Below are 21449 nucleotides of genomic sequence, written 5' to 3' on the forward strand. Positions count from 1 at the left end.
AGTGACTTAGTGATTTCTTAAAGCAAATTTGTGGTTGTGTGAGCTTTATTATCCTCAAGTAAAAATTGAGAGAAACTTTGGTCAGGAAGATTTTTTGAAACACTGACCGATCAATTTTACAACAGGAGTCAAGGCAACAACGTCCCAGCATAACAAAGATTTTTGAACCAAGGTCATAATCTAAACTTGTCATCTACTTCTCAAGACATAAAATTTTTAAGCTCTGCGAATCTAATAGCGATGGTTAAGCTCTGCGAATCTAATTCTGATTATTGTAATCAAACATTGATTTTAATCAAGTCAAGTCCTATGTTCAAGGTCAACAACTATCCAAGTTGAATCATCTACTCTAAGTTTACATTCTGTTTAGAACGCATAATGGCATGAGGATTCCCCACAGTTAATTAAAATACAACTTAAATCTCAATATTTAGACCAAACGTAAGCATGCAGCTATTTAAGCACGTGTCTTCTGGTGCTTACTTAAGCTTGAGTTTTCTTTGCATTTTAAAACATGCTTTTTTTGGGCATTTATTAAAATGTGATTTCTGGTGTTTATCTAAACATCAGTTTTGGTGTGTTTATTTAAAGATATGATTTTTGTGTGTTTTTTTAAAGGTGCGGTTTTTGCGTTTATTTAAGTGTGGTTCTTTTATGTTCATTTCAACGTGATTTAATATGCCATACCATATATGACAGACCAATTTCAATAACTTACAACTTGATGGTATTTATGCTAATAACAAAAGTTTACAGAAGTATGAGCTAAACTTATCACTTTTATAAAGCCGCGCTTAAACAATTCTTCAGTTTAAAGTACTTTAAACTAAAAATTGCAGCGCCTGACTTTGCCAAACAAAATTAAGCACGTGATATACTTGATATGTTCATTGTCTATATTTTAGATAATTAAAAAAAACTAACACCTTGATAACGCTTTTGATCGATTTGTCATTTAACAAACCAATAATAGACTCTGTAAAATCTGTGTTTGCCGATTAAAATAATTTTCCTTATATAAATAATTAAACAAATGTAAGGAAAATCCTTATGAAATATTTGCTAAAATATGACAGAAGCATTAAATTTAGTTCTTTATATTGACGATGATATCTGTTGCAGAAAAAAGTGTTTAACTAAACTTGTTGGTATCACCGTGCAGAATTCATGTCACCCTCAATTGTGACTAATGTAGACTTACAGCATGGTAATTGGAAATGTTTCATAATGAAATGGCAGTAAATACAAAAACATAAAATTGAAATTATCATAAATCCTTAAATATTTTAGTGATTGGACTGAAAATTTATCAAGAGGTTGTGACAGCATATTACTTAGAGAATAGCAATCTTTTCTTTGACTTTATATTTTATAATAACATGTTCAACAAGAGTGATAGATTTTTAGGCAGATCGTATCATAAACCTCAAGTTCTTCTTTGTTCATATGTTGATGTGTTGCATTATACAAATGTTTGGTCAACGCAGTAAGTTTGAAAGTTTCATTGTATTTGATAAAATATGGTTTTATAATATTTTGTAATGTTATTATTGGAGACCACATTTAAGTTTAAAAAGTTGAAGTTTGTTGTTTGGATTATAGATATTTTTGCTTTCTTTTAGTAGTTTAACTTTTCCTTTACAAACACTCGTGTCCCAAGAAATTAGACTTGACTTTAATTTGTTATGAGTGAGGCACAGTGAATCGAGGTACAGTGAATCGGTAAATTCACTATGCCCAATTAATGATCTTATAATTATATTCATGCCTTTTTAACAAACTACTTGAAAATAAATTTGTTTCAAGTTATGAGATTTTGCGTTATGCTATTTTTTTTCTTTTGAAAAACTTTTTAATGTATAAATATAATAAACAAAAATGTATTTGGAGTTAAGTAAACAAAGTTCTGCTCATATAATTTTATAAATGTCAATAATGATTCTTTATGTTTTATTTGCTTTAAACAATATGGTCAGAACAGACTGACAAAAAAATTGGTAACACAAGTTTTCGAAACACGAAGGAGGCAATGTGCATGGTAATTAAGAAAGGGCAAAGGATTTTTGGTGTAAGCAAAAATTGTAAAATTTTATTTTTTAAGTTTACGTTAGTATATGGTTGGTACAGGTTTTCACTATTGAAGAAGAAATATTACTGAGAGGTTATGCAGTGAAGGCCTCCCGGATACACTATGAAAAGTAAGCTTATAGTTTTATTGACCACAAAACTTTTCCTCAATCAATGACAAAAAACTATTTGCTGGAGAAGATTGGCAGTACGGTTTTATGAATAGATTTAAAGGTCTTTCTTTAGATACACCAGAAGGAATCAGTTTGTCACGTGCAACAAGCTTTAATAAAACCCTAACAAGTTTTAATAAAATTTGTTGCTCATGACAAACAAATTTTGCAGAAGTTTTTAAAAATCTGGAAGAATTTCTGTAATGCTGATGAGACAGGTTGTTATATGGTACAAAAAGTGGGAAATGTAAAAGTAATTGCCTGTAAAAAAGATTATCACGTAGGAAAAATTACTTCAGCAGAGAGGGCACTGTGAACCAGAGAGATCGCCAGGTTTTATGTCGTGTCACTCAACCAAAACCTTTTTTATTAGTTTAGTAATAGTTTATGTTAATCATTAAAAATGTTTTTTAAATCAAAACTATGTGTTAACATGTTAAAAATGATAATTAAAAGCCTTGAATAAATGCTTAAAAAAGTTACTAAAAAATCGGTAAAAAAAAAGTCGTCGTAATGACGACATAAATTGTGGGTAATGAAAAGCGTAGGTCTTATGCAAGAATAAAAAAAAAATACGGGTGTCTTCTATCAAGTGATACAAATAACTTTTACATATACTTATTTAAGAATTAGATATTGTGAAATCAATTTTAAAAACAAATCAAAAAAAGTTTACAATAACTTTTTCTAAAGATTGCATTTTAAGTTACATTTTTCTCAAAATTACATATTTTTTTTATAAAACCATGTCATTTGAAACAAGATACCCGTGTTATTTTTTAGATTTAGTTAATGTTTTTAATCATTAGCTAGCAGCAGCCATTTTCATTTATTAAACTTTATTTAATAAACAAAAATCGCAGCCATTTTCATTTATCAGCAGCAGCCATTTTCATTTATTAAATTCTATTTAATAAACGAAAATGGCTGTTGCTAGCTCATCGACTGCTGTCTTTGAACAAAATGACTTTGCTGCTGCTGGGAATTTTTTGGATTGAGGTCCAACTCTTTATACCCTGTAAATTCAACAATAGAAGATCTGATGAAGCTGTATATATATCCTGGTATTCCCTTGAAATTTGTAATTACCCAACTGTAGTTTGCTCTAATTGTAGAAGAAACCTTTACTTGATGAAGTCGGGAAATACAACCAGAGGCTATTGGGGAGAGAGAGTATCAAAGGTAATTCTCATATTTGAAAAATAAAAATATTTTTTAAACTCATTAATTTTTTTAAAGTGTTACTATAAAGTAAGCTTATTAATCGCTTAAAAATTTCATGTTCTATTTTTTTAGCTTTTTTATTTAAAACATCATAACACTATTTATATTAAATCATTCATTGTAATGAAGCATTTATCTTTATATAATTATGTATTTAAGTACCACTTTTGAAGGTTGAGTGGAAAATGCTGACCAGGAATTCAGCTTCAATGTTCCAAAGTAGTGAAACAGAGCCAATCATATCTTCTTCACCAGATAACTTAAAGCTCTGTGGAAAATGTTTCTCAATGTTAGCACCTGGACACACCTACAACTGTTCTTCTCCAGTTGCTGTAACAAACTTGATATCTCTTGTCAAAAGTTTGGGAAGCATTCAAGCTAAACTTAACAAGTTGCTTCAGGTTTGTTAAAAGATAAGATGAAAGCTGATTGCATTCCAAAAGGAGTAACTTTTTCTTTATCAACTGTTGGAAATCCATTGGTTGTAACTGTTAGATGTTGTGCCAACAAGGCAAATTGAAGAACAGTAAAACAAGTATCTTTACAGATTATAAAAGAACTTCAAGTAATACTGGAACTTTCTATTAACAACACCAAACAGTTAATATCTTCTCTTTGGAAAGAATTAGGGAATTGCTGGACTTTGGATTAGGGACTGCTGTAGAACCTAATATTTTTGGTAAATTGAATGATCTTGAGGAACCCATATCACATTTTTATAATGTAGAAAAGGTAATTTACAAGTATTAACCACAAAAGTGCACTTTCAGAATGTTCTAACATTTTGTATGAATATATTTTATATGTAAAGAGAAAGAGATCCTCCACCATGAATTTGTGATGGCTACACATACAAACATTGTAACTATATAATGTGTAACCATTATAAGTTAAGTAATTTATTTTGTAAAATTAAGTGCAGCTAATTTTAAATTGACTAATATATAAATTAGAAATTATTGTTATCTTTTTTTTGTAATATATATTTAATTTTTTTGTGTTAAAGCTTTAATCCCTAAGTTTTCCCAATCTGGAGATGCTTCAACAAGTCGTTGAATGTGAAGGCTATTTTTTAATTTATAAATAAATAAATGACATTATTTAAATATTTTTACAGATAGGTTTCCTAGACAGTGAAGATGGAAAAGTTTCAATGGATCTTGTGTATGTTCAAGAGACATCATCTTTCATACTAGATTTGATAAATCAACGTGCTCTAGAAATTCATTCAGCATTTGTACGAATTTCTATGGATGGTGGAGGATCTTTTTTGAACGTTATAATCAATTTCTTTAATGCAAATGAAAGTCTGCAATTTACATGAATAGTGGTGTTCAACGTTGTCAAATTCTTGCAATAGTTGAAGATATTCCTGATATAAACTATAACTTAAGAATAATATTAGAAAAACTCAATTTGCAAGATGTCAAGTTTTTTGCATCATTTGATTTAAAGTGTGCCAATTCTGTATTTGGTCTATCAGGCCATGCAGGAAAAAGAGCTTGCCTGTTGAGTGAAGGGTTGAGAAATGAAGAATGTGGAAAACTAAGAACTCTTGGGAGTCTAGATTATTGGTATGAAAAATATGTTGTGGAAAATAACTCCAAGAAATCTGTTTGCTGAGCAGTGTGGAGAAGCTATTCTTTCTAAATTTAAGCCTACATGGAGTAGATTTAAACGTAAAGAAGAGCATACTCGACATGTAGAGCAACTGCTATCCCCTTTAGTTGATTTTAATGGAAGAAGAATTTAACATTAACTTTGATATGCAGCCCTAGAAACAAAAGGAGGTCAACAAGTCCAGGACAGTGGCTATAATCCTCTCAAAACGGCTATTTTCATAGCCACAAAATTTTTTAAAAAATATTACAAATGGCTTGTTTTGTAATATCTCAAGAGCTCTAATTCACAAGAACAACTTTCATTTTAGGCATGTATGTTTTTATAGTGTGCCACAAGATTCAGCGAAAAGTTAGGGGAGCGGGAAAAAAAATATCAATTTGGTCCTATTACATTTTTGAAAAGCTCCAATTGAAAAGGTTGCTAATAGTTATACCTACAATAGAATCTTGAAATAGTTTAGAAATCAACAAATGATTTTAATGGAAAAAGTGTTTAATTTGGTTATGATAATTATAGGTGATAAATATATGTAGAAACTTAAAAATTTATTTTTCCAACCTTAGCACGTAAACCAGATTTTGAAAATATTTTTAATTAACCATATACATTAACACTTAACTGAAAATAAAGGTTTGGACAAGACATATAACCAGGCGGTCTCTCTGGTTCACAGTGAGGGATATTCTGGATAAAACGCTGCGGTAAATCCTGTAGGAAATGTAAATCCTCCATTTACGGTGTTTCCTAGAATGCATTTCAAAGATTCAATGGTATACAGTGCTCCATCTGGAACAGTCGGGAGAGCTAACGTGTCAAGTTGGATGGCAGTTGATAGTTTTTATTTAATTATGAGATACTTTATTACATCAAAAAAATGTTCAAATGAGCAAAAGTCTTATTGGTTTGAAATATTACGATAAAAATCTTCCTATAAAAATGATACGGTAAAAAAGAGAAGGGTTGTTATATTGAGATTACCACTTCACTGCAGCCACAAGCTATCAATTTTTCTTTTTCGTTTTTTTTTTATTTTTTTTTTGTTTTATGTCCTGAGCAAATGAAATCGTTCTGCAGCATCCATGTGTTTTGTTTCGTGATTGTTTTAGCGGTTGATCAGCCTAGTTAAATCCTCTTCGTGTCCGGACATGGATCAGTAGACCATTAATTGTAAAATAATGACATAGTATTATTTTATTGACCATCTCTGCAAGGCATTCGCCAGGGGAGGCAAGTAAATATCAATACATCAACTTGTTTTAGGTGTACAACTTTTTTTTGTCGTAACACGAGTTTCTTTACAGTCTCTACATCAACGCTGCCAATCATAATTGCTGATTTCGTTGATGCAAACTGTTTTTTTATATAAGAAACGTGTGTATAAGAAACTAGTACTAGATGCCCCAAAATTTTAAGAAACTAAGTACAAAGCTAATTTTTATAAAAAGTTTATTTTATTAAGAGTTTGAGAAATATTTTCTAATTCTGTTGTAATAATGTGCTCTGTTCAGGGACAAATCTAAGGATTATATTACAATCAATCATATTGATAGAATTCAAATAGTTTTAGTTGATTAATTGTGAAATATTTGGATTTTAACAAATGGATTTTATTTCTTTTTTCTCTCCTTTTATAAGCTGAAACTTAGGAAACTCTTAGGAAACCTTTACTACTGGAGTTGTAGTAAAATATCCTTAAAAAAGAAACTTTCCAGAACTCCTCATTTATTTGGTTTCTTATAAAAAAAAAAAAAAAAAAGGTGTATGTTAAGAAACTTCTCTCCTCAGGCGACACCTTATGATTAAATTGGGATGCCCGGAGCACCACAAGTTGATTTGAAAAAAAAAATAAAATTTCAAATATTTTTCAAAAAAACTAAAAAGTTCATGAACACTTATTGCCTTTCCTGCCATTTACTAGTTTTCAAAACAGTTTTTTTAGCTCAACATTCCCTCCAGGTAAAGGAAATTTCACTTATCAGCTTAGTTGAGATTTGTTTACATTGACCAAGTTTACTACAGATCTACCTGTTGAAACACAAAACTTTCTACTTACTCAAATTCCGAATGCCAGCAAGTCAACCACTCTCTTTTTGGCCAAATCAAGTGCATTTGTTTCGTAGAGGATTTGATAAGAACAATTTAAATGATTTTGCACGTAATTTGGGTCTTTGCAAACAAGCTTCAGAAATCCTAGCAATAAATGAGAAAACTTTCATAAACAAGGATAGAAATCATACTTTCGAGGATGTCAAAGTACACTTTTGTAGACCCTTCCTAGAGGAAATACATTTCCACAGTACTTTAAAAGTGATAGTAGCTTTGTGTTTTGCCATAATAATTCTGGTTTAATGAAAAAGTCCCTCAATTTACACTCCAAATGAATGAAGAATATTTATTGATAGTTCAAAGCCGAGTTTGAAGTGAGTTCTTTTACACAATGGCAATTTATTTGGTGCAGTACCTAACGGGCATTCTGTCGTAAAAAACATGGAGATGTAAAGAGGTTCATTGAGTTATTGCAATATGACAAACACAGTTGAAACATCTGTAAACCATTATATAGTGTGCTTCTTTCTTGGTAAGCAACGTGGGTACACAAAGTATTCCTGCTTAATATATATGTGGGATGGCAGAGCTTAAAAAGAGAATAGAGCTGAGACAAAAAGGTCTCCAAAATCTAATCTTAAACCTGGAGATCCCAACATTCTACATGGTTCATTTCTCAACAGGATGAAAATAATGTTCTCATCTCTGCACATTAAACTAGGTATCATGACGGAATTTGTTAAAGTATTGTGAATTGTTAGTGACTGTTTCAAGTACATAATTATGGGATTTCTTTTTCTCTCAATTGAAAAAGTTGGAGCTGGTGTGTTGGTTAATCCACTAATTCGGCAGCTCATCAAATATAAGTAGTTCCCTGGGACCTTGAGACGAATACTTGGTAATCATACAAAGATGACATTCACGTGTAAGTAATTACATCGAATTTGGTCATAAACTACTGGAGACTTTCAACGCATTTGGTTGCAACGTGAGTAATATACAACCTTTTTTGCATTGCCATCTTGGGACGTACATATATTGGTTTGCTATTGTTCGAGTGTCAAACGTTATTTCTGAATTTGAACACCACAAAAAAAGCTATAAACACAAATTTCTAAATTAACTATGTACTAACAAATATAATTACAGTAGCCATATCCATTTTTAAAACATAATAGTGTCAAATAGATATTGTAGTTATGCTGGTTTCTTCATATTTCATTATACTTTCATATTTGTAAACTTTTGTTAAACAAGCACATATCTATTAAGTGCAATACTTTTAAAATTTCCTCAAGGAAGGTTTCATTAAAAATGTTTTATTATAAGAAATGTATTTGTATATACTGTGGTGATCACAGAAATAGCACACCTAACGTTTTCTTCATTAGATTTTATATAATTTCTTTCTTTTTTAGGGAAATAAAATAATATTGTTAATCAATTTTCATTTATTAGCTATAAATTATAAGAAAAAAAAATCATTTTTAATTGAAATACAACTATAATTATTGAAAAATTTACAAAATACAACGACAAGTTGTGATCATAAAGTAGCAAAATAGTGCTCTTAAACAGTCTAGTTCAAAACATTAAAACTAACATTAATTTTTGTTGAGAAGCCTTTATTCTTTATAACTGCAGCACATCTTAATACCATACTGTTTACAAGCCTTTGACATCGTTTGACGGTAAAGGCATTCCTGACATTTTGAATATCCTCCTAAAACTTATTAACATTAGAGGTTTGCTTATCTCGTAAACCCACCCGAATATCGTATTAAATATAAGTTCTTAATTTGATTCAAACTGGTTTTTGGGTGGCTATTCAAGAATATTAACTTTATTTTCCTCAAGCCAGGTTTTTGTAGATCTTGTAGTCTGCTTTGGGTCGTTGTTCTGCATTAAAATCCAATTAACAGGTTATCATCAGCATACGACTCCATTACAATTTGTAATACATCTTGGTATTTGCATTGATCCAAATTTCCATCAATTTTGAGCAGCAGACCAATGCCATCACAGGACATGGCTCCCCAAACCTTAATATTCCCCCCACCGTACTTCACCGTCTTTAGAGTATGCAATGCGCTATTTTCTTGCTTTATAGGACGCCTAACTTTTATATCAGATATAACATTATCTGTCGAATCAAAACATTATCTTTTTAAAAACCTCAACTTTTCAAAAACTGTCATCAATTTTTGTTTGCTTTCAAACCATAGACATTTAGAAATAGCCATTTCAAATCACAGTGCACAATTATATATATTTTTTTCAAGCTTGAGTAAACTTTTACGCTAAAATTTGCGTTACATGCGTAAAAAAACTCGGAGTAGATATACACAAGAATTCGGACTAAAATTTTAATAGGATCTTTAAATCTTTTTATAAACCACGTAATAGCGTTAAAAATCTATTATTTCAGCAAAAATTTACGCTGATAAAATCTCTAAACTTCATTCAACAAGTGGACTTTAATCTCATTTAAGAATTCCACACATACAAATTACTCACAAAGCACTCGCAACAAAAATGTTTTATTCACAATACCGGCAGCCATGAAAGTATTCCAGCTTCAGTTCGATTTTAATCTTTTATAAGTAAAAAAAGGAACAATAACAAGTTTACATTTTACAATTCCGGGCTGAGTTGCAAAAAATTGACTCAACTCAGAAAAACTTCTGAAGTTTCATAGGTCCATATTTGAAATATTTTTCCCTACATCAATCGTCAATGATTTAGGACATTTAGGCCTCTATGAAGTTTTACATCAAAATAAAAATATTTTATACGCTCACCTTTGATACGTTCATACACGCTTAAGGTTTTGTTTCACACGTAAAAAAAAAAGTTTAAATAAACTTTTAAAATTTTCAAGTCAATACACAACATTACTCTACTTTATATTTGTATAACAATGGTTTTTAAAGGATGTTGAAACAAAAAATAATTTTTTTTTTTCAGGTTTATGTTTATTTCATTATTTACCTTACAATCATTTTAATAACTTCATCTGGTGTTGGTTTTCCTAGATAATTCTCATGTTTTCTAAAATTTGTTATATATTCAAACTCATCAATACATCCTCAGAATATTCTGCAATTGGCAAAATTAGCTTTTGTAATATGGAAGTACTGTTCAGTAGCAACTTCAATATAGGAGGAGGCATAACATACCAGCCATACAAACTCACTATAAGCTTAGCTATTTTAGTGCCAGTATAAATCTTACTCATCTTTGTTAATGGGATATCCATAAGATATGACTATGAGAATGCTACTCAATCTTATGATCACAATCAACATAATTTCAGAAAAAACTTTATGACTTTTAAATGCTCCTTTGGCAGAATTACAATAATTTATTTCAACTGCTACTATTAATAATTTTATGCAATCTACATAAATACAGCTTTAGCTATATTAATGGTAGCAGGTGAAGTCAGAGAGAAATATATGGTTTTAAGATAGTATTTAACTTTTTCCACCAAAATATCGTGCACAAAGGAGATAAATATGTGTCAAAGGGCGAAATTTTTGATCATTTAATATTGCTTATCGCTGAGGTAAGTGCTCACTTTTAATGCAAGAGCTTTCTTTACACTCATATTTAACAAAAATGTTTTATCCAAAGTGTCTTTGACTTTTTTGATCTCTGAAACATTTGACTTTTTTTTAAATGTGCTTCTTGTTGAGGTTAAAAATTAAGCATGATATTCAACATTTAATTCTTTTATTTTTTCTCTTTTGCTTCGCTCTCCAAGGACCTTTCATTTTTTATGGGGTTTCCAGAACCAAAATGGCAACTTTTATTGGTCAGAAGATTTTCTTTAAGCCATTGATGTTTTTTTTCTAAAAATGAATCATAATTTCTAACATGTTTTAGTTTTTTCTTCACTTTTGAAATAAATGTAGCTAAATTAAGCTTTACTTTATTTATCTTCTCTTTGCTAATTTCTTCAGCTTTATTTGATTTTGTTAAGTAAATCTAGTCATTATTTATGCATCCTATCCTTAACCTTTATCCTCTCCTAATTCACGAATAATCGAGGTAAGATCTAATCTTTTTATTGTTATTTTTTTAATGAACCACAAAGTTAATAAAATCATCAACATATATCAGAAACACTTTGCACTGTTTAACATTTTATGCTATTATCGCTTTGAAAATTATCACCCTAAGTTTCCAATAATGTTTAAGTAAACAAAGTTGCCAATAAACATTTTAATAAACTTCTGAGTAGCATATGATGACAAAATGATGCTTCTTGAAACTACATTCGATACATTAAAACAAGTTTTACAAGTGAAAAACTCAAATTCAAGAAATACAAATCTTAATGAGTCTATACCAACCTCGTTTACCGCAATTTTCATTTGTTTTGATTTTATAAACTACTCTTAAAAAATAAAGGAAAACAAGATTTTTATTAGAGCATCCCGCCATCGGAAATTGCGTAAATGCGTAAATTCCGATGTGAGAAATAGTTTATAAAGGTGACTAGCTTTTATGGATTCATTGACATTTGTATAAAATTGTTAATTATTGAAAAAAAATATTGGGGAAGTGGGGGGGAAACCGCATTTGGGGGCACAACCGTTTTTTAACATTTCCTTTTGAAAAATGGTAAAATCTAACCCTTTGCGGTCCAATGTCCCGTGTGACGGGACATTATGAAAATGTCGTTGCGGTCTAATGTCCCGTGCCACGGGACATCTACTATGTTGATGTTTATACAGAAAAAATTATCTTTTTAAGCTAACTTGGATAATTTAATAGGTTCAATTGGTAATATTATAGTGTGTTTTTAACTTTGTGCTTTTCAGTAACATTTTTTGAACGTCTAGCCTTACTTATACTCTTAGAAATTTTTATAAAAATTTACTTACTAATGGCAAGGAAGCGTTTTACAACTGAAGAAGTATTGATGGCATTGGATGAAACAAGTACTGAAAACGACAGTGAATACACTTTTAGTGAATCTGAGACTGAATTCTCAGAGATATCAGAGTCAGAGGAAGATATTGAACTGAATGAAATTGATGATAACGAACCTGCTTTAAACATAGGATGGATAAAAGTAGTGCAAGATACTCCTGCATTTGAAGCATTGCCATTCACAGTAGCAAATGTAGGCCCTCAGCATTCAATAAATTTAAGACGTGAACTAGATTTTTTCAAGTTATTTTTTACTGATGAGTTACTTGCAGATATTGTAACTGAAACTAATCGTTATGCTAAGTCAAAAATTAAAAATAACAAATTGAAATCTCATTCTATTTGGCATAAATGGAAAGATGTGACACTTGAAGAAATTCATGCTTATTTTGGTACTATTTTGAATATGGCTTTGAATGAAAAATCAAGTATAAAACATTATTTTTCTTGTGATTGGCTAAACTACATGCCATTTTTTTCAGCAGTTTTTTCTCGAACTCGGTTTCTTCAGATACATTGGATGCTGCATGTATCCCCACCATCAAATTCATCTAATGAACTGAATAAACGTGCAAGGAAAGTGCATCGTGTTGTATCAGAAATGAAAAGTTCCTGTTCTAGAAATTTTGTCCCATCTCGTAATATTGCAATTGATGAAAGTACTATTGGATTCAAAGGTAGAGTTGCATTTCGCATGTACAATCCACAAAAACCCACAAAGTGGGGCATTCGTGTTTTTGTTTTAGCTGATAGTGAAACAGGTTATATTAGTTTCTTTGAACCGTATTATGGTAATTGCACTACTGAAAGTTTGGCAAGACCTATGATGCAGTTTACAAGTCGAATCGTGTTGCATTTGTGTGATGAGCTTTTAGAGGTTGCCCAAGGTAGTGGTTATCACTTATTCACTGACAGATTATATACTAGTTTTCCTCTTGCACAAGAACTCCTCAAAATGAGCATACAAACTACAGGAACAATAATGAAAAATAGAAAACAGTTACCTGAAGATATAAAAAAACTCAAATTAAAGAAGCACGAAGTTTCTGCATATGTACACTCTTCCAATGTTATGGTTTTGGCATGGCAGGACAGGCGACAAGTTCTGATGCTGAGTACTTTCCATGATTCAACAACTGAAGTTGCAAAACAAAGAACAAAACAAGGTATTGTAGACATTGATAAACCAACTGTTATTGTAAATTATTCGAAACATATGGGAGCTGTTGATCGAGCTGATCACTATTGTTCCAGCTATTCATTTCTACGCAAGTCTTTAAAATGGTGGAGAAAAATATTTTTCTGGTTGTTGGAAGTTGCAGTTGTAAACAGTTATATATTGTTCAATAAGTTTTGTGAAAGCAATGGTAAAAACAAACTTCGACACCTAACCTACAGACAAAACCTCATTGAGCAATTAGTAGGAACAGTTCGTAACATTCAAGAACGAAAAGGAAGGCGATCATCACTAGATGATAATGAGCGCCTCAACCAAAAGCCACATTTTATTGCACAAGTTCCAAGTAATAATGCCAAAGACTGTTTAGTATGCAGTGACAGAAAAACACAAGGTGGTAGAAAAAAAACCGTGTACTATTGTAAAACCTGCACTAGAAAACCAGGACTACACCCTACTGATTGTTTTGAACTTTACCATACAGAGACTGAGTTTCATGTAAAATAGGATATCCAAAGTCAATATTGCAATTTACTTAAGAATAAAAACAAGCTTGTACATATATTTGTTTTTTCTTTCTTGTTTAGTACTTGCACTTAGGTCATAGTGTTTTTGGCAGAATAAAAATTAAACAATTTAGTGCTACACTAAAAACCTATTTTTTGTAAAAAATAAAGAAAAGCCATGGGTCAAACATATATTTTCTGTTATATTTAAGGTCAATAAGTAAAAAAAAAATTTGGACCTGATAGGCAAAAAAAATTTTTTTTAAAGACCTCAAAGGGCTAATATGGCAAAAAACATACCATGAGTTGGTAAAACAGCTTCCTTCATTTCGATTTTGTCAAAAAGAGTTCCTGTTGCCTTTCTGAGAAGTTGTGCATAATAATATTTTTTTTGGTAAAAATATTATATTTAGACCATATTTTTCCAGATCTTTCTTTTGAGGATTAAGCAATATTTGATTTTGTTTTAAACATAAGCTTTATCAGCGTTATTTCATCAAGTGAAATCATTTTTGATATCAACACAACCTAATAAACAAGCTATGAAACTGCATCCTTTTTAAAAACTGTCCTCTGCGGCAGAACCGCATGGACGCACAGGAGGCACAACCGCATTTTTTTGATATTTATCATAGTTTAACAATTACGAAATGCAATAATTACAATCGTCACATTTGAATGCGTTCGTGTTAAAACTTGATTAGAAAAAGATTTGTTTTGAGAAGTTGGAAATTAAATTTCGCACTTTTTTCTTTCATTTTTATGAGTTTTTGATTAAAATATAAAGCTAAGAGTATAAATTGATATCTGGTTATATTTATGTATATCTGTTAATTATTATATTACTATAAATTGTAGGTTAATAATCATGTATTTTTTAATTTTAATATATATTATTATTTATATTATTGTTATTATTATGATTATTATTATGATTATTATCATGATTATTATGATTATTATTATTATTATTATTATTATTATTATTATTATTATTATTATTATTATTATTATTATTATTATTATTATTATTATTATTATTATTATTATTATTATTATTATTATTATTATTATTATTATTATTATTATTATTATTATTATTATTATTATTATTATTAATATTGTTATTATGATTATCATTGTTATTATTATTATTATTATTATTATTATTATTATTATTATTATTATTATTATTATTATTATTATTATTATCATTGTTATTATTATTATTATTATTATTATTATTATTATCATTGTTATTATTATTATTATTATTATTATTATTATCATTGTTATTATTATTATTATTATTATTATTATTATTATTATTATTATTATTATTATTATTATTATTATTATTATTATTATCGTTATTATTATTATTATTATTATTATTATTATTATTAATGTTATTATTACTAATATTGGTATTGTTATTATTATTCTTTTTTTTTTTTTCTTTTTTTTTCTTTCTTTGATAGAGAGCGTAACTAATGTTTTAATACCTTGGTATTTTTTGAATTATTATTTTAATCATATAGTTTCTTTATATGGCTAGAAAATACAAACGTCTTACTAATCAACAATCCTGGGAAGAAAAGTCCATGAAAGCAGCTATTGATTCAGTAATGAAGAAGGAAATGGAGTATAAAAAGGTATCGTTAACATTTTGTATCCCAACAACGATACTGCGAGACAGAATAAAAAGACTTTAATTATGGAGTTTGGAACTTAGCTGCTGTGCAGTAAAAAAACTTTAAATCAGTTTTTACCCTTTGAATTTTAAATTAGTTTTTACCCTGAACAAGAGCGAGAGTTAGCTAAGCACCTAATTTTTCTAGAGAGTCGCTTGTTTGCAGTTACAATGAAAGATTTGCGAGAATTGTAATTTCCACTAGCTAAAAAGAAGATAACACATAACTTTAACAAAGAAACAGGAATGGCAAGCTACTAATGGGAAAAAACTTTCTAAAACGTAATCCTGGTATTTATTTGCGTATGCCAGAGGGAACTTCTGGAGCTAGAGCAATTGGATTTAACCGACCCGCTGTGAAGAAATTTTTTAAATTATTGACTAAAAGCATAGATGAAAATAATATAACTCCAAATAATATATGTAATATTGACGAGACAGGATATTCCTCAGTAACAAAAAAATTGCCAAAAGTAATTGTAAAGTATTATTTATAGTAAAATAGAAAGTTCCTAGAAAGATACAGAATATTCTGGAACGTTATTATATATCTAGAGGGTTCTATGGAAGATTCTCGAATGTTCTGTTGTATCTAGAAAGTTCCAGAATGGACCATAACAAGGGGTAAAAAGCAAGTTGAAACTCTAACATCAGCTGAACGAGGGAAAATTTCAATGAGTACCTCTGATATATACGTTCCTTGATTATTTTTCCCCGCGTTGAGTTCCCAAGAATGTAAATATTATCGAAATAGCTCCTACGTCTACTATTGCACCGTATCACCCAAGTGGTCGGATGCAAACAGATTTATTTTTGAAGTGGTTCGAACCTTTTTTGTCCTTTGCAATGCCATCCAAAAAAAACTCTGTACTACTGTTATCAGATGGTCATGCAACACATGCAAAAAATATTGAGTTCATAATGAAAACGTGAAAATTATGTAACTTTTATTTGCTTTCTACAAGATTGTTCGCACCGTCTGCTGCCACTAGATGTCGCCTTTATGGCACTATTTAGTAACGACTATTCGAATGAGGCTCGTATTTGGTTGCTTACGAATTATCCTAGAGTTGTGACCAAATATCAGATAACAGAACTATTGAAAATAGCTTATATGAAATCTGCAAACATGTTGATGGCTATAAATGGTTTTAGAAAGACGGGAATAAGTCCACTTAATCCTGAAGTTTTTGATGATTGGATGTTTCAGCCTTCAGAAACAACGAACAAGTCATTGCCTAAGATGGATTCTGCAAAACCAAATCTAACCACCAAGTCTCTAACACCAACTACTTCACTTCAAGATGTATCCCTGACATCTTGCTCTGAACCAGAAAATTTGTCCTCGACATCTATGGTTTTTTCACAACTGCTTCTAAGCGTCTGCGTGTCGTTATCGGTATATCGGTATGAACCAATATCGGTATAACGTTTCATATCGTTATTGTTTCATACCGTTATCGGTATAACGGTATGAAACAACGATATGAAACGATATGAGTTTGTCTGTGAAACGATAACTTATCGTTTTAAACAATAACTGATAAAATTTATCAGTTGAAACAATAATATCGGGTTTTTTTTATCAGTATTATCATAATACATAAAAATAATTAGAGATACTGATAAATATCGAGAATAACGATATTTTTTACAACTTTTTTTATTTTTTAAAAAATGTCAAATTTTAGTTCAAATATATTATAAATCGTCAAGTCCGAGTCAAGATGTCATTTTGCCTATCTTTACCGGTTTTACAAGTTAATCCTTCCCAATTGTATATATTATCTAGATGTCTAACTTTTTAAAAAATTCTGTAAGAAAAAGTGAAGTAAGTTTTTAAAGTTTTAATACCGATAGCCATTTTGTTTAAACTGACAATTATTCATTTTAGTTTTGCTTTGATTTATCATTGCGTCATTTCAGACTGGCAAAACAAACCTGGCTGGCAAAAAATTTACTTATTTGCGGAAGCGCGATTTAGATATCTAATTAATGTATATGATTGATTCTTCCTGACCAATCAAATAGGAAATCAGCTGAAAACTTTGTTGACCAATATAAGTTAAAAAAAAGTTGAAAAAAAAAAGCAAAAGTTTTGTAAAAATAATCAAATTTAATCAATTTTGAAGGTAAGAAATGACAAATTTTGTTTTGCTTCTTACAATATAATGGTATGTACGAAATGTCTATTTTTATTTGTTACTAAACATTTTTAGTGAAATATGGTTAAACTTAAATTTAAAAAATTATTATTGCTACAGGTTATTTTAAAATAGTAAAAGGAAAGATAAACTTTTAAAATATTATGTTAATAAACTTGATATAGTTGTAAAATTTGAAATACCAGTCATTTGAAATGTCCAATAGATATATTATAGTAAAAAATTTAGCCATTTTTTGGGAAAAGGCTAGTTTTTGAGAGAGAGTCAAAGTGACTAGTTAGATAGAATTATCGTCCAGATGAAAATTTTTTTTGAGAAGTAAAAGATTCCTTTTCTAATTTAGTTTAGAAGTTAGATCTTATAAGTCAGTTGCCAGCATCATGGCTTGTCCAAGAACGGAAATCTGGAACTTCTTTGAAGAAGAAGTGACTCAAAGTACAACAGGTGAAAGATTCGTCCAAGCAAAGTGCAAGCTCTGTCCGGCAGTTGCCAAGGTTGCAGATAATAACACTCCTGAGATGAGATCCCATCTTTTAGAAAATATTCACTTGAACTTGTCCAGATTGAACGAGACAAGTCAGAGAAGAAGAGGAAGGCTAATGTTGCTTTTAATGAGCTAGAACAAGTAATATAAAAATTGTGAAAAAATTGTTTTCAGTTGAGTATTTCTATATTTAATATGTTCAAAATTTAAATACTACAATGTATTACAGGCTTTAGCCGCTTAACAGTGTGTACATTGTAATGTAAAAATTTTACAACTTTTTTTTAATTTTACAGATATACGACGAGGATGAGTCCTATGAAAAGGATCATGGAGACACGGTTCTTTTGATCATGGACAGAAGAGTAAAGTCAAGAAAACTGGACAGTCCATCAAAGGCCAACCAGAACAAAAAGGTTGGTGCTGAGTTAAAAGATAAACCGCAAAACAGGGATCAACTTCGAGGTGATTTGGAAATTGCAAAGTTCTTAGCCAGATGCAACTTACCATTTAGCCTTGTTGACCATAAACGCTTCCAGGATCTGATTACTTATTTCAACCCAAAGATGCTAATCAAGCCTGCTACAACATACTCACGTTATAAATAAGATATATAGTTTATTACACTTTTGATTAAGTAAATAATTTTGGGATGGTTTCATTTGGTTTAAGAGGGGAACAAGTTTAAAGAACTTGTATAAGTTTTAAATCAAACTTAAAATCCCAAACCCTTTAATTTTAATTGCAATGAAAATGGCGCCTTAAGTCCTATGACGCTATTATTGTATTATTGTTGTTTCTTAGTAAGTTAGTGCCTCCCTTTTTAATTTTAAAATCATTAGCTTCTAGACAAGTCCACGCCCATTTTTTTTGTTAATTTTTTTAAATAACTATAAACTAGTATTAAAAACAGTTTTTTATTTGTTTTTCTTCTTTTAGGTTGTCATTAGTTTACAAAAACCTGAAAGTAGCAGTGACTCAAGTTTTGGAGAAAAAGTTGCCAAAAAGTCCTGGATTCGCCTTTTCTCCTAACATGTGGCAAAGTTGGAACAATAACGCCTATCAAGCCATCACCCTCCACTTAATCAATGAAGAGTTCAACCTCCGGATGTTTGTTGTTGGTGTGTCACCCTTTTCTGGACGCTATCTGCAGAAGCTATTACAAACAGACTGGATTAGTAAATTTTTATAGAAGTTTTTATAACTTAGTACTGTAGTACTTATATTAATATTTTAAATTATTAGTACTAAGTAAGCTTATTACTTAGTACTTGTTGATTTGATTTTGTATAAATTTTTACACAACTTAACATTAAGTAATATTACTCGTTACATATGATATTTTTATACCTTTAGTTATGATTTTATGATATAATATTATAACTAAAGGTATTAGATTTTAATATGAAAATTCTAATTTATATAATACTTATACTTATTAATTTTTTTTTTAATTTTAAGAAATGTCTCAAAGATTCCCGGAAATGCCGAACTCAGCTATGTTGTCTGTGTTCATGACTCAGCTTCTAACATAAAGGCGGCCATCCCTAAATGTTTGTTTACGAGTCTCTGCTCTGGGCTGATCATCTTTTGAACTTGGTTGTGGAAGGTGCAATTACAGAAGCCAACTCAGTTGAAGGTTTGGGTCTCGATTCAGCCATTAAAAACCCACAAAGCTGTCATCTATATGCCACAAAACGTCTTTGTCAGATTAGCGAATCAAGAAGGAAATTCAAAACATGTTGGATGACAGCGATAGAGTTGACAAGAAGGAATTAAAGTATGTCAAAATCATCTCACCTGTCAAAACCTGCTGAAATTCTGCATTAATGATGATTGACAGTATTGTAAGGATAAAAAGACCTTTGATCTCAATCAGGGACAATCAAGGTTCTGACCCTAACAAACTTGCACTCGCTATTCCCAGTGAGGATGAGTATTATTACACAACCTCAGAATCATGAAGAATGGATCCAGGCAACACAAGAGATTGAAGCCAGGCAACAAGAAGAGGAAAGAACTGCATGTTCCCCACCTGATGACGACCCTTTCTTTGATTTGGTTAGTGACATCTTAGTTAGAATTACCTCCCCCCCAGCTGTTCAGTCTTCCATTACAATTAAATGAGGAATGTACCTCAAGGTACCTGCAGTCACTGGATTGGATGTCTTGGACTTTTGGAATCTGTGAGAAAGTGGCTTTGTGTGCCTGCATCTTGTACTTCGTCAGAAAGAGCTTTTAGTGCTGAGGTGCTATTGTCTCCTACAAACAAACCAAGTTGCAACCAGAACAAGTGGAAAAACCCATAAGTCAAGATCAAGAAATGATTGCTCACCTCTGCTGAAAAACAAGCCGATGAAGCTACTGCCCTTGAAGGGCCTGCCTCTCCATCTCCTGCTACCTCTCGTGCTTGTACTCCAAATGTGGTTGATCTGGCAGCTGAAGGCAATTATTAGTTTGGAACTTTAGACAGAAGCAAAAACTCAGAAACTTTTTATGAATTTATATTTCCTTAAGTTGAATAAATTATGAAATAGAACAATTTATCGTTTCATATCATTTCATACCGTTTCATATCGGTATTTATCAGTTACTCTCGTTTGATAAAGTTAGTAACGTTTTTGCATTTTAAGTTGAAAAATCATATTAAAATTATTAAAAAATATTTTTTATCTATTAAAAAGTATTTTTTCAAAACCCAGTTATCGTATCGTTATCATATCATTTCAAAATAATAACGATACGCAGACCCTTAATTGCTTCACCTGCAGAAATTGTAAGTATTTCGAATGAGAAAACTCAGACTGCAAATACAAAAAATGCCCACACAGTATGCAAACGTGCAACAAAATCAGCAAATAATCTGAGTTGTGACAATTGTAAAGAAAATGTACCACGAAAAGTGTGCTCCCAACGATTTTTGTGAGAGTGCCGTTTTACTTCACTGGTTATTGAAATAAACTGTAAAGAAAAAAAAAAATTTCGTTTCTAACTTCATATTTCATTTATCTAAACATTATGGGGGCTGTTATGCCCCCACTTCCCCTAACTCCTTGGAACTCGGTGGAACATTTAGCTGATATTTAAAACAAAAAAATATCTATATATTCTATTTCATTTTAGAAAGTGCTTCTAGTTTGAACAAAAAAAATCAGATAGTAATTTTGTTTTTTGATATAATTGAAATATATAAAATTAAAAGATTATCTTAGAAGTAAATATAGACTTTTATTTTATAAGTCTCCAATTTTTAATAAATCTCTCATTTTTAAGACTTCTTTGAAAAACTTATTAAAATTTTTAACTTCTTTTAACCGTAAAGTATAAAATATAAGTTTATGAAAAATTTT

General features: G+C 30.3%; 1 protein-coding gene and 1 pseudogene across 2 annotated transcripts; both read left to right on the top strand.

Annotated features, from left to right (window-relative positions):
- Window positions 1–1086: 1086 nt before the first annotated feature.
- LOC149885364 (uncharacterized) lies at window positions 1087–20581 on the top strand. 2 transcript variants are annotated; one of them, XM_090096120.1, is made up of 5 exons: window positions 1087–1486; window positions 15316–15412; window positions 15599–18240; window positions 18396–19277; window positions 19561–20581. In XM_090096120.1, exon 3 carries the CDS (start codon window positions 16454–16456, stop codon window positions 16877–16879), a length of 426 nt encoding a protein of 141 aa, XP_089952246.1. In that variant the 5' UTR covers window positions 1087–1486; window positions 15316–15412; window positions 15599–16453; the 3' UTR covers window positions 16880–18240; window positions 18396–19277; window positions 19561–20581. The 2 variants fall into 2 exon arrangements, with proteins under 2 accessions (XP_089952246.1, XP_089952247.1); XM_090096121.1 differs by lacking the exons at window positions 18396–19277; window positions 19561–20581 and having other exon boundaries at window positions 15599–16443.
- LOC149885365 (uncharacterized) lies at window positions 3521–5485 on the top strand (annotated as a pseudogene).
- Window positions 20582–21449: the final 868 nt, after the last annotated feature.

The sequence above is a fragment of the Hydra viridissima genome, unplaced genomic scaffold, assembly GCF_058129835.1.
Source record: "Hydra viridissima isolate aposymbiotic clone 2 unplaced genomic scaffold, HvirCarnegie_v1 scaffold_8, whole genome shotgun sequence".
Taxonomy (NCBI): domain Eukaryota; kingdom Metazoa; phylum Cnidaria; class Hydrozoa; order Anthoathecata; family Hydridae; genus Hydra; species Hydra viridissima.

Bases quoted from the DNA above. Each gene is read 5' to 3' on its own strand.
- LOC149885364 (XM_090096120.1), top strand. From the start codon at position 16,454: ATGGCACTATTTAGTAACGACTATTCGAATGAGGCTCGTATTTGGTTG.